The sequence below is a fragment of the Acinonyx jubatus genome, chromosome C1 (genome assembly GCF_027475565.1).
Source record: "Acinonyx jubatus isolate Ajub_Pintada_27869175 chromosome C1, VMU_Ajub_asm_v1.0, whole genome shotgun sequence".
Taxonomy (NCBI): domain Eukaryota; kingdom Metazoa; phylum Chordata; class Mammalia; order Carnivora; family Felidae; genus Acinonyx; species Acinonyx jubatus.
In genome coordinates, this window is record NC_069381.1 from 174,825,569 (window position 1) to 174,839,567 (window position 13,999).

At 33.4% G+C, this 13,999-nt stretch overlaps 1 protein-coding gene across 3 annotated transcripts in view; it reads left to right on the forward strand.

Annotated features, from left to right (window-relative positions):
• The window catches only part of GLS (glutaminase), an 83,360-nt gene that overhangs the window by 20,570 nt on the left and 48,791 nt on the right, over nucleotides 1-13,999 (forward strand). For all 3 annotated transcript variants that reach the window (XM_027054519.2, XM_027054525.2, XM_027054516.2), the window contains exons 6-7: nucleotides 3,079-3,242; nucleotides 9,400-9,458. In XM_027054519.2, coding sequence (XP_026910320.1) covers nucleotides 3,079-3,242; nucleotides 9,400-9,458 — 223 coding nt within the window. The remainder of the gene's footprint in view (nucleotides 1-3,078; nucleotides 3,243-9,399; nucleotides 9,459-13,999) is intronic.

The following is a 13,999-nucleotide window of genomic DNA, read 5'->3' on the forward strand; positions in this document are numbered from 1 at the left end:
TTTTATGAGGCATTTCATCTTTTTCACAGTTGTAGCCTTCTTATTTGAGGCTGTATTGTTCAAGTACCTGCAATTACAGTTTCCTTAGGAAAAGCAGACTTGTCAAAACATGAAATTCTTCACTAAGGAACTGACCACTAATAAAATGTGTTCCCATTTCTCAGCTTAACATTAGTTACCCAGTCTGTTATTGTCTTTGTTCTTCATGCTCCTGATGTGAGTGGCATGATAGTTAAGATCGTACGGAATGATAATAATTTATTTCCGTCTATCATTTGCCAAGTCAAGAGTCATTTGCAAGCTTGTAGAATCTTGTGAGTTCATGAAAGCGATCTTTGGGAAGTGTTCACACTGTAGGCACAGCCACTGACAAATGAGGATATAGAAGAATTATAAAAAGGATAATGAGGTGAAGGCACTTCAAAGAGACTGATTGGTTTTAAAATCAATGAATTATGTGAAGCCCTTGAAAAATTGATAAAGTTCTGGAATATTTTTTCAAGAATGACTCCTTTTATTATGCTGTGAGTCAGTCATAGGGATTTATGATTGTGTTATAATTTAGTTTTGTCAAGTCTGAAAAATTATGCCAAAAAAGAAAAATCAATTTTTTAAATTCATTTGAAGACTTAGCTCAGAGTTATAATCTTCGTGTTTTATTTTTGTTTTAGTTTTTACTAAGGTAGTATTTCTTTATAAAAATATATTTTTAAGTTTATTTATTTTGAGAGAGGGAGAGAGAATTTCAGGTAGGTTCTGTTCTGTCACCATGGAGCCCAATGCAGGGCTTGAACCATGAACCTCAGATCATGACTTGAGCCAAAAGCAAGAGTCGGACACTTAAGTGACTGACCCATTCACACGCCTGGTATTATTATTTTTTTTAATTAAATGTAATTTGCATAAAATAAGGTGTGCAACCCCTAAATATTTACAGTTTGATGAATTTACATCAGAGATGTAATTTTGTCCTAAGTTCTGTTAAAACCACAAGTCATTTAGCCTTATAATGCCTCATCTTTTTAAAGATAATATCCCAGTTATAGCTTTTTCTCCAATTTATTAAGTTTTGATCTTTTAAGTACCTTCATTCTAAGTGATCTTTTTATTTTTTTACTAATTTTCTTTCTCAGGTATTTACAGTAAAAAGATATATGGCTTAGCCCATTCATTTTTAAGGTACCTGAGGCCCACAGTTTATCTAATATTGGCAGAGGTAAAACTAATACCTAAGTTTCTTAACTTCTAGTTCGTTGTTGCCTCCATTATGATAAGCTTTTATCCTAATCTGGACCTGTAAAATGTGTTAAACAGTCATTGTGTGTTGAATTAAATGTTGGGTGCTATGAAAGGACACAAATACACGAGAAGACATGGCTTTATTCTTATGGATCAAATTCTAGTTGGGAGTGATAGTCCTGTTTTTGTATTTGAAGGAAATGGTTTTCGTGTAATAGGAATTTTTATGTTTGGAGGAAATGATTATAACACAAAGCTTGTACTTGCACATGATTTCTCTCCCTTTTTTTTAAGAGTGAGAGAGCAAACAGGCATGTGTTCATGCATGTGCATGAGCGTGGGAGGGGCAGTGGGGAGGGTGAGAGAATGTTAAGCAGGCTCCAGGCTCAGTGTGGAGCCTAATGAGGGGCTCGATCTCACAACTGTGAGATCATGGCCTGAGCTGAAATTGAGAGATGGACACTTAACTGACTGAGCTACTCAGGCGCCCCTGTTCTTTCTCTTCTTAAAGATTCTGTGTGTGTAAAGATGATTCTTTTAGTTTAGTTTTCTTATGTGGATAATTGTAAAAGTTGACTTCAGACTAGAACATATGTATTTTTATTTATTTAAAAAAAATTTTTTTTTTTATTTATTTTTGAGAGCAAATGGGGAAGGGGCAGAGAGAGAGAGAGAGAGAGACAGAGTCCACAGCAGGCTCCTGGCTCTGAGCTGTCAACACAGAGCCCGATCTGGGACTCGAACTCACGAACTGTGAGATCATGACCTGAGCCGAAGTCAGACACTCAATTGACTGAGCTACCCAGGCACCACAGACATATGTATTTTAAATCCAAAGGTAATAAGACAGGCTCTTGTCAGGTTTTAGAATGATTGTCAAGTTGGACTTAGAGTCTGAATTAGAAATTATTCATAAACATAGGAAAAATATTATATACTTTTGCTATCTATGCATGTGTAGTTATATTCCATAATATACTTAGAGGAGAGGTGGCCCTCTGATGTTTCTTTGCCCTCTGATGTCTCCTCTAATCCTTTTTTGCCCAGGAGTGGTTATTAATAGTACCCAGTTTCACTATGAATGAGTTTCACTCTGAATGAATGAGTGCCTGGTCTGTGTTGGGGCAAAGTTCAGGGCATCTGGGATACCAGTGAATAAAACAAAAGATCTCTGCCCTTGTGAAGTTTACATTGTAACAGGGTCAGTCACAGGTTTTCCATTTTTTAACCTATTCTATATTCATATGCATCCCAGTTTGGTAACATAAAGCTTTCTTTTTCTATTGTTTAGAAGTGATAATGGTGGTAAGGATGCCATTAATGCCAGCTCTAACACAGTTTATAAAACTGGATGCTATTTCTTTTAACAGGGCTGGAATTGTGCATAGATATGGATGAGGCATTTACAGGCAAGGTTTCAGAGAATGGTGTTGAATCCAAACTGAACTTTGTTTAAAAACTAATAAGCATGGTGTAGTCATGATGAAAGCTATGAGTGAAGAGGTGGTGACTGATTTCTAAAAGGACTAGTTCATTTTATGTGATTTAATACAGGTAGGAGTAAGGAGGGCCATACCCTCTTGCCCTCACAGGAAAATTTTCACATTACTTAGTTATTATCTAATTCTGAACCATTCTATTACCCGAATAGTTTTAAGCTTTTGCCTATTTTGCAGCATTCTTCTTAAAATTTATATTTATTCTTTAATATCCAAGTTAACTTGTGGTTGAATTATGGGAAAACCTTTGTAAATTAGAATTAACATGTAACAATAACTCCAGTTATTTAGATATTTTTGCAGTTGATTTTAATTATTTTTTAAATCTACTTTTAAATAGGCATTCTATTGGAGATACCAAAGTTCCATTTTGTCTTCAGTCCTGTGTAAAACCTTTGAAATATGCAATTGCTGTTAATGACCTTGGAACAGAATATGTGCATCGATATGTTGGGAAAGAGCCAAGTGGATTAAGATTCAACAAACTGTTTTTAAATGAAGATGGTAAGAATTACATAAAAGCTAGAAAAAGAAATACCTCATTTTCCTATTTGAATCTAAGAAGTTGGTTTTTTGCTTTTTTGAAGAAAATTAAAAGTATTAATATTTTTGTGTTCATTTCTCGTGGAATTTCTGTAAAACCCATATTACTACTGTTAAAAATGTTATTTTAGGCTTCTCATACCACTGGAAGTGAGCTAGGGGAAGATGAGAGCAGGGAGTAAAGTTTTGACTTCACTTTATAAACACGTATAGGAGAATATCTTGTAGTAAAATCTCACAGTATCTGAGATTTGCTCTAAAATAATTCAGTGAGTATAGCTGGGAGTGCTGGGTGTGATTATAACTATATGTTGGTAATTCTTAAGGCTAACTGTAAGGTGTTTCTATTGTATTCTTTCTACATTTCTATATTATATGTATTTGAAAACTTCCAACATAACAAGTTTTTATGGTGGCCCCGGTTGAACTAATGAATAATTGTGCTTTTTTTCTCTTTCATAACATTTAATATTTGAAAGAACCATCTTGCATTAAATAGTTGGATAACAGCCTGTGTATTGGTTGCTATATTTTAATCTTTCAGACATATGCTAAGTTCTTTTTTTTTTTTTTTTTTTAAGTTTAGTCATTTATTTTGAGAGAGAGCGCGTGTGTGAGTGGGAGAGGGACAGAGAGAGGGAGAGAGAGAGAATCCCATGAAGATTCCATACTGTCAGGACAGAGCGTAACTCAGGGCTTGAACTCATTAACTTTGAGATCATGACCTGAATCAAAATCAAGAGTCAGAAGCTTAACTGACTGAGTGAGCCACCTGCCCCACCCCACTGGGTTCCTCACTTGTGTGTGATGAGTTAATACAGAATTGAAGAAAGAAAGAGTGAAGGAATTCAGTGTTGCAATAATGGTTGTGAGAAATACTCTTTTGTATTTTTTGTTTGTGCTGGGTACAAAATGAAATGTGCCTTATACTTATTATTGTTTTATTTTTTTAATGAAGTTAAAAGAATGATATTTCTTTGGCTTTTCTATTTTGTTTTTGGAGCTACTACATTTTCTTACCTTCTTTACCATAATCTTTCTGTCTTGATGCTACATTTGATTTTATGGAGATTATCATAAACTAACAATTTCAGGAAGGACATCATATGCAGAAGTACCTTATTATCTATTAAACTCACTGACATGCAGATTTAATATGGAAATAATTGATATTTTTTCTATTAAGATTAAACATTTTATAAGAAAAATTAATATTTTCCTATGTAAGTCAGAATAGAATAATCTAATTTTTTTTTAATGTTTATTATTTATTTTTGAGACAGAGAGAGGCAGAGCATGAATGGGGGAGGGTCAGAGAGAGAGGGAGACACAGAATCTGAAGCAGGCTCCAGCCTCTGAGCTGTCAGCACAGAGCCCGACATGGGGCTCGAACTCACAGACCGTGAGATCATGACCTGAGCCGAAGTCGGATGCTCAACTGACTGAGTCACCCAGGCGCCCCAGAATAGAATAATCTAGGTGGTTCTGGTGAATTGATTGATTTTGAGAGGTATTTAAAGAATAGAAATGAGCAAATATAAGAATTTGAATGTGAAGACATATTTGGGAAACAAAAATAAATAAAATGGGCATGGAGTAAGTGAACTTAACATTATAGTAATATATTTTTTTGCTCTGTACATTTATGATTTTAAAAATTATAGTTTACTGATAGTAATCTATAAGAAAAAAATCAAGGTAAGAACTCAGGAATTTAGCACTGGTTTATAATAATTGAAATATGAAGTTTAAAAAGAGGTTTTACCTTGATATTCTTTGACTTTTTCCAAGCTAGTACCTCCCACCTGAGCCAATACCAGAGTCTTACAAGTAATGGGAAAGTGAAGACCTCACTATTCCCCTTCTTGCTGAGTTCTCCATAGGTTCTGTGCTCTAGAATTTTGGTTTTAAAACTAGCCTCAGCAAAAAAACAACTATAGGTCTTCTTCATGTTTAAAACTTCAGTAGTAGGTTTATGGTGAAATTATATGCCTTATGTGTCTGTGTGTCTGTGCATTTAGCATTATTATAAAATTAAAAATAAAACAAATGTATTTATATTGTCCTAACTTTATAAGATTGTAGTAAGTTAAGAGTAATATAAATATAATGGATAAAGAAATTATAGTACTCTTTTTTATTTTAGCGAGAAAGAGAGAGTGCGTGAGTAGGGGAGAGGGGCACAGGGAGAGTGTGAGAATCCCAGGCAGGCTCCATGCTCAGCATGGAGCCCAACACAGGGCTCTGTCCCACAACCCTGGGATCATGACCTGAGCCAAAATCAAGAGTTGGACCCCCAACTGACTGAGCCACACAGGCGCCCTATAGTACTCTTGTAATATTGGTAGTTTTACAACATAAAAATGTTTTAGTCCTCTGGTAGAAAGTTGGTTGATACTTTCTGTCATTATAGATGAGGAAATAAGTTACTTGATGGAGATACCAATTTTGGAAACAACCATCTCCTAGTGAAGTCTTTATCTATCTTATAGTAGAAATTAGATTAATCAACACATACATATATAGTCTTCTTCCCCTGTTATTAATAGCTGTGGAGGGTAAATGGACCTGGGTTCTTGAGTAACTTATCTAGCTAATACTAAAGGATATGGGTAACAATTACATACATCTAATGCATGGAGAAAAAAGACAGACTTTTATAAGTGTGTAATTGACAGAAGACAAAATGTATATGTTAGTTTATATTGTAGAGGATTTGAGAAAGAAGAGGAGTTGAATTAATTTACGTGAGGAAGACAGGACTGAATTGTATATACAAAGAACAAAGTTTGGTTGCTTGGGTAAGTGGGTGGTGTGGGATTAAACCATATATAGAATATACTTTAATTTTTATATGGTTCTTAAAAATTTCAGTATAATACTTAAAATGTAAACATTCATATTGAACTGTGAAATTAATACTTTTTAGGTTCTTCAGTATATGCATTAGCAACTTTGACTTAGTCTCAGTTATGAACCTCATCTTTTTAAGGTTCATATTTGATTAGCAGTTTGAAAAGCTTTTGCTAGTATAATATAAAAGAACTTTCTGCATGTTTTTTTTCCTTTGGAAAGAATAAGTACTTACTAAAACAGTTTAGTACCTTCTAGTTAAAAGTGTCCATAAATTTCAGATGCGGCCTATGACCATTTTGTCATTATACCAAGCTAATATATGCCATTACTTCAGTTGATAGCTTTTATTAATTAGCTTAAGTTTTATTTCTGCTGTCATGAGTATTTTTAAATTAAAAATTCTAAATGGAACCTTTTACCTCTCCCCTCCTCCCTACAGTGGAGAAGGAAACAAGTAGGTTTCAGAGTGATAGGTTTTAGACTGAAGTTTCAGACTGCAGTAATGCTGGTGTTATGTTATAATATCTGGTGTATTTCCAAATACTGAGGTATCTGCCTTTTGAGCCAAAGGCAGAGAGAACAATTGCTTACATCTGAAAATTGCACTGTCATCCCATGAAATGCTTTTAGTGTTCTTTGAAAGATCTTCTTGAATGCAGCTTATGTGGTACTTGCAGAATCTTTATGATTTAGAAAATACTAAGTGCACACATTTATGTGGTACCATTTGGAATATACACATTTAACTGCCTTCTGAGGCCCTAGGGCCTATACATGATAATGTCAAAAAACCATGAATGGACAGACACATAAACATATACACAAATACAAGTATAAACTAATTTAGCACAGCCTGATTTCTATATTCTATTTTCTGTCTCTGTTGTTTTTTTTTTTTTTTTCAGGTGAACAATACTGGAAAATTTTTGTTCCTTGGCTCCCTCTTGCCATGTAGTACTTTGACACTAATTGCTCTCATTTTGTATGATCTCAGAGAAAGCAAACTTCTCTTAGCAAGATTTGGAATAGGTGAAATCTTGATTGTAAATACTCTGGTATTATACTAAATTTTAACATTTGGAACTAATTGTCATCATGGTTAACCCAAAATGTATGGTGTTTAAGGCATAGCTACTAAATCACATTGTTGATCTTACGTTGAGGGAAACTGGTAGACTGTATGTTACCTAATTTTTTGTCTTTCTTTTTTAAATGAACGAAAATTTTAACAACTATATTGGGAAGTACTTTATATGCCATATAATTCACCCATTAGAGTGTACAATTCAGTGGCTTTTAGCATATTCACAGAATTGTGCAACCATCACCAAAATTCATTTCAGTTTTTAATTTTTATTTATTTGAGAGAGAGTGAGCATGAGAGTGGGAGGGGCAGAGAGAAAGGGGGGAGAGAGAGAAACCTAAGCAGGCTCTGCGCTGTCAGTGGAGAGCCCAATGCAGGGCTCGAACTCATGAACCGTGAGATCATAACCTGAGCCAAAGTCAGACGCTTAACAGACTGAACCACCCAGGCAATTTTGGGACACTTTTGTCACCCCAAAAAATACGCTGTACCCAGTGAGTACCCATTTTAATTAGTTGAATACCCATATGTCTTCTACCCCTGGCACTAGTTATCTACTCTCTGTCTGTATAGATTTGCCTATTCTGGACATTATATATAAATGAAATCCTATGATATTTGGTCTTTTATGACTGGCCTGTCTTACTTAGCATGTTACTTTTAGAATTTTTTTTTTTAATGTTTATTCATTTTGGAGAGAGAGAGAGTGAGCAGGGGAGGGGCAGAGAGAGAGGGAGACACAGAATCTGAAGCAGGCTCCAGGCTCTGAGCTGTCAACACAGAGTCTGACACGGGGCTCCAACCCACAAACCATGAGATCATGACCCGAGCCGAAGTCAGATGCTTAACTAACTGAGCCACCCACATGCCCCAGCATGTTACTTTTAAAGTGCCTTTATGTTCTGTATGTATGTATCAGTATGTATGTATCAGTACTTCATTTTTTAAAAATTGCTGAATAATGTTATCTTCTGTTGGTAATAATACCACATCTTATGTATCTACTCATCAGTTGACAGGACGTTTGAGTTGTTTTTCACCTCTGACTATTATCAGTAATACTTCTGTGAACACTGGTGTACAAGTATTTGTGTGCATGTACATATTTATTTCTCTTGACTGTATACCTGGGAATGGAATTGCTGGGTCATATGGCAACTCTTTGACAGTTGAAAACTGCTAGGCTGTTTTCTAGAGCTCAGAATTATTTAGTCATAGGTTCATCTTACAGAAGATAACTTGCTTAAAATTTAAGGAGGCTAATAATGTAGCAATAACTTAATAAATTCTGTTGGATTTGTCAAGTTAGATAAGAACTTGTTCCCCCCCACTCAAATGAAGCACTACCACAAACAGATAAATTAGTAATCGTACTTTTAAATAAATGTTTTCAGTGCCCTAAGAGGTTTGTGTTTGGCATTTGTGCAATGCCATGAATGGAATGTAATCAGTTGAGATTTGAAATTCTGTTTGTTGTAAGAATTAGGAGAGGTAGGATTTGAGATGAATTTACAGTTTAAGTAATTTTTAAAATAAATACATCTTTATTGTCAGGAAATATAGAAAGAACAGAATACAATTCAAATCCCCTGTAATATTTTTATAATAGATATATCTCTTTATAGTGTTTCTGTTTTCTTTTTCTGCGTGTGTATGTGTATATACATAAAAACAAAAATAAAGCACTTTTAAAAAGCAAGATAGGCTTTTTTCAAGGTTATTTTTATAGTAACGTATGAATGCCTAAGGATGTGCCATATACATTTAAGCATTTTGTGTGTGCTAATTCATTCAAGCATTATGTTTCAATGAGATGTTGGTGCTATTTATTACTCCCAATTTACAGTGATAAAATTGAGGCACAATGAAATTCAGTTACTTGCTCAAGATCAGATAGGTAGTAAATGGTAGAGTTAGGAAATTTGGATGTACTCTTACACTATTATTCACTGTCTTTCTGTACATGAATCTTTGTTTTCCTATATAATTATTATGGAAGTGTATTACTGGTTTGTTAAGTAAGTGACTAAATGTATCCCTTCACCCTTTCTTTCCCTCCCCCCAAAAGAACTGTAACATTATCTTACATACAGAAAATACATTTTCACAAGAAGTACCTATATAATGGAACACGATATCAAATATTCGAAAAAATGCTGTTGTTTTTATATTTTACAGATAAGCCACACAATCCTATGGTAAATGCTGGAGCAATTGTTGTGACTTCATTAATAAAGGTAAAATGTTGACAATTCCTTTTAACCTAGTAAGTTTTTAACAATAAGGCATAAAGATGAATATTGGGTTATTTATGTAGAATTGTGAAAAGTTTTGGTGTTACACTTAATCTTATGGTGAAACCTTAAGATTCATATTTACTTTGAAATAAATGTAATTTCAAGAACAAAATTTAAAACCGATGACTCATTGTAAGAGTTGCTCAGTTACTCTTGACCTGAAGATCTGGCAAAAAATCAAAAAGAAGTCTCTGCTGAACAATAGGCACAGAGGTTTTTCTTCCTAAAGTTTTGATATTTTTTTTTTATTCCTGTTCCTTTTGGCTCTTCGAGAATGAACAGATGTTAACACAATTAAAAGCATTTTACTGTTTACTGTTTGTCATCAGCATATGTAGGAACAAATGTTCTGGTACTTTGTGTTAAGACAAAGTACATTTACCCTTGAATATTCTGAAGTCCTTTCTACTCAAGAGCTACATTCCAATTTTCATTTGAACTTCTTTCATTTGTTTTGCTTATTATCATAACTAAAATAAGTAAGACTTATTCCAATTATTAAGTTATATTATTTTTCTTATGCTTTGTTTTACATTGTACGTTTTAGTTGTTTTAGTGTCTACTTTGCCTTAATAATTGGAAGCTCTGTTGTTGTTTGGAATAAGTATTTGAAAATGGTTTTGTTGTGTGATACTATTTAGATTTTTAATTTCTAATTATAAATTTCATTTATATTCAAATATATTTCATTTATGTTTGGAACATTTATATACTTCAGTAAATCTATGCATATCTTTTCCAAGCACGAAAAAAACATAACTACATGGCTTTGTAGATGCATTAGTAAGGATGTGATACCCTGGTTACACAAAGAGTGTTTGGATATGAATTATGCCCTTGGCCCAGTTAATAAAAATATGTCTAATTTGTATGCTTAGAAATCGTCTCCTTCATGAATTTTAAATGTTCATGAGAAAAAGCTTTAAAATAGAAGACTACTATCATAAGAATTATGTATGTTTAGTTGTTATTTTAGGGCAAATACTTTGTAAGCTTTGGCCCTCTTAATCCTTGTAACTCTAGTGAAGTAGATATTATAGCCAAGTATTAATTTTTATTGTAACTAATTTTAATAGGCTATGGAAATTTTTATTTTGCCTAATTGTAATATCTATTCATGACTTTCACATTAAGTAAAAGTTGTCAGCTTGAGGTAACATAGTATTTGTTTATTGTAGAAAATTGTGATACAAACCTGTACTAGGCACAGCCCTCCCTTCAGGTACCTTACCTTGTAGAAGGTAGACACAAGTAAATGGGCCCTTAGAGTGAAATCCAGTAAACACTGCGATGAGAAAAAGTCTAATTAATAATTGTTTAGATTTGAACAAGTTAACTTAGAGGTAAGGAAAGTTGGGATAGTATAATGTATTTGTTAATGCTTAATGAGAAAACCACTAGAATGGTTCCAAACCTTTTTTGAGTGTTCCCAGAAAAATGTTTACATACTGTGATTTTCTGTAACCTTTGGGGGAGTTCACAGACCCTTTGACGCTGATCCACGAATCCCAGTTTAAGAACTCTTACATTAGAGAAAGATTAACATAGCACACCAAATAGTATTTTCAGGAAAGGGCATCTGTATATAATTAAAAGCCTTCCTTAACTGCATGCAATTAAACATCTTCTGTTGATTCATGGGTTTCATATATACTACACTGAAACGCTGCATGTGAGAAATGCATGTCTAGTCATATCACACCATCACTTTATTAGTTTCACTTATGTTTAGTCATGAGCCATGAACGGTACATTGGGCCACATTAATGAACACTTAGAAACAGTTAAAAAAAAAATGCATACACATAAATGTGGTTCAGTATCCAACAGTGCAAAAATTTAACTGAGTCATCTTGTATTTATAAATTTGATCAGTGATTTTAAAGATGCAAACAGTTTTAATTTACTGACAAATTTGAAAATAAGGCTTTTGGGGTATAGTTCATATTTAAGGTCACTTTCTTAGAATTTTTGTTTTGTTTTTAGAAGTGTTTCACAAGTTTCTTTCTTTCTTCCTTTTTTATTGAAGTTCATCTAAATCTTGGAGGGGTAAGCCTTATATGTCTTTGTAAAACTGCCCCAGAATGTAATACCTTTTTTTTAGGCTGTTTTTTAAAAAGAATTCAGATCTCCTCTAAATATCTGTATGTGATCTATGCAAGTTGTTGTATGATCACATAATTATTTATGAATTGGTAATTGAAATTGAGTTAGCAAAACCATAGCCAAACAAGGGTCCTCAAGTCCAGCTTTCTTTATATAGTTGCAATGAGGAAACTGAAACTAGATAAGGGCTAACAGCAGAAGAGTTGGGCTTGAGCTAAATCTCCTGGTTTGTTTACTCTTCATTAGAATTCACTCTGACTAATTAATGTAGGTGTTTGCTGTTTCTCTTGATAACATCTTTGTCTTTACCTAGCATTGTTATATTGTCCTAAAGGAAAAGTTTTATTTTCTTAATTTTAACTTGTACAAATAATAACTTACTGGCTTAAAAGTCACATCTAATTTTTAGTGGGGGTAATGTAGTTACTCTTTGGACATTAGTCAGTGCCGACTATCTGTAAAGGAACTTAAACCTTTTCTCAAGGAGCTTGCATTTGAGTATCCAAAGCATGCATATTTTACCATGGCTACTAGATGTGAATTTTGTTTTTTAGCTCTTAGTTGATGACCTTAAGGCTATTTTTTGCTTTCAAACTTAAACTCAATTATGGTGCTATTAAAACATTCTCCTCATGTTAGTCTTCTCTCTCTCTCTCTCTCTCTCTCTCTCTCTCTCTCTCTCTCACACACACACACACACACACACACACATTAAGTAGAGTCTTTAGTAAGACTCTTTATTTCTTAATTTTGTAGTATTGATATTTTTTCCTTGTAGGATTGGAGATGATCCTCAGGAAATGGGGGAAGAGGCAGAGCAAATGTTCAAAAGGATTAGCAGATTGTGGAAAAAAGGAGGATTTGGACAGAAGGAACCTGTTGCATAAATTCTTAACTACTAAACTTATAGGAAAACTCCAATATTTAAAATTTTAAACAAAGCTATCTAGGTAAATACCTTCAAAAAAAAAAAAAAAACCAAATGTCATTTTGTACTTAAAATGCACAAAATTTTAAAAACTTTAAAAGTAAATTCTTTCTTTTTCTTTGTGGTAACTACTGAATTAAAGGAATACTTTTCGATGTAATTGTTTTATCTGATAATGATAATATGGTTGCTTAATTTAAAGGGAAGAGTAAACAATTTGAAAGGAACACAGTTACTCTGGATGAAATAGCTGTATATTTATGTAATTTTTTTCTTTGCAGTGGTAAAAACTTCAACTAGTTTTAGTTTAAAAGTTTAAATCTTCTAATAACTTGAGGGTTAGGGTGGGAAAATGAGGAAAACCTACTAAAAGATAATTGCCATAGGTCTGCTATTTTATTTTATTTTATTTTCTTATTTTATATTTATTTATTTTTGCTTTTTCACTTTAAAGGGAAATAGTAAGTTACACTGTCTTCTGCGTTTATATCTCTTTATTCTAGTGGTACTTTCCAGTTTTTGTCATTTGAAGAAGCTTGATTTTTTTAATCAGAAGTCTTTTTAAATTTAAAAAATCAGATTTTTCTGTTATTAAAAGATAATTTAATCGTACTCCATGAAAATAAGATGAATTTAGTTAGTATGTATGTAGTGCTTCAGTTTAGTTATGTTAGCAATAACTTGTTGGACTTGTGAGCCATACTTTTAAGGTGGTTTGTGGCTCTGGGAAGTACTGGATGATGCCTTGGACTTGATAATTTTATTGTGGTATTGTTTTTTCACTCCATGTTTATATCAGTTGGTTTATTTGAATTTTGTTTTTTTTTAATGAAAGGCAGATAGTTGATTGACATCAGAATTCACTTTTCTCTTTATATTTAGGGTTAATCTATATAATACTAGATTTAGAACATTTTTTACCTGTAATATCTATTTTAAATCTTCCAACTATTATTTAGCTTTAAAGCATTTTCTGTGGCAAGATTAAATTAAAAGTATTCTATAAATCATTTTCAGTTACCTCTTTTGCCTCTTTGTGATCTCTAATTTTCTTTTTTTTTTAATTTTTTTTAATGTTTTTATTTATTTTTGAGACAGAGAGAGAGCATGAGCAGGGGAGGGGCAGAGAGAGAGGGAGACACAGACTCCGAAGCAGGCTCCAGGCTCTGAACTGTCAGCACAGAGCCCGACGTGGGGCTAGAACTCACGGAGTGTGAGATCATGACCTGAGCTGAAGTCAGACGCTCAACCGACTGAGCCACCCAGGCGCCCCTGTGATCTCTAATTTTCAGTTGGCTTTTACACCTCCATACTTTATGAATGGAATCAAGTGATTTACTCACACATAACTCTGATTAATTGACTTCAAATGAGTCATGTTAATATTAAACGTATTAGCAGATGTCCCTATTAACAGTAATGTTTTCACCTGTGTTTTAATGTATAC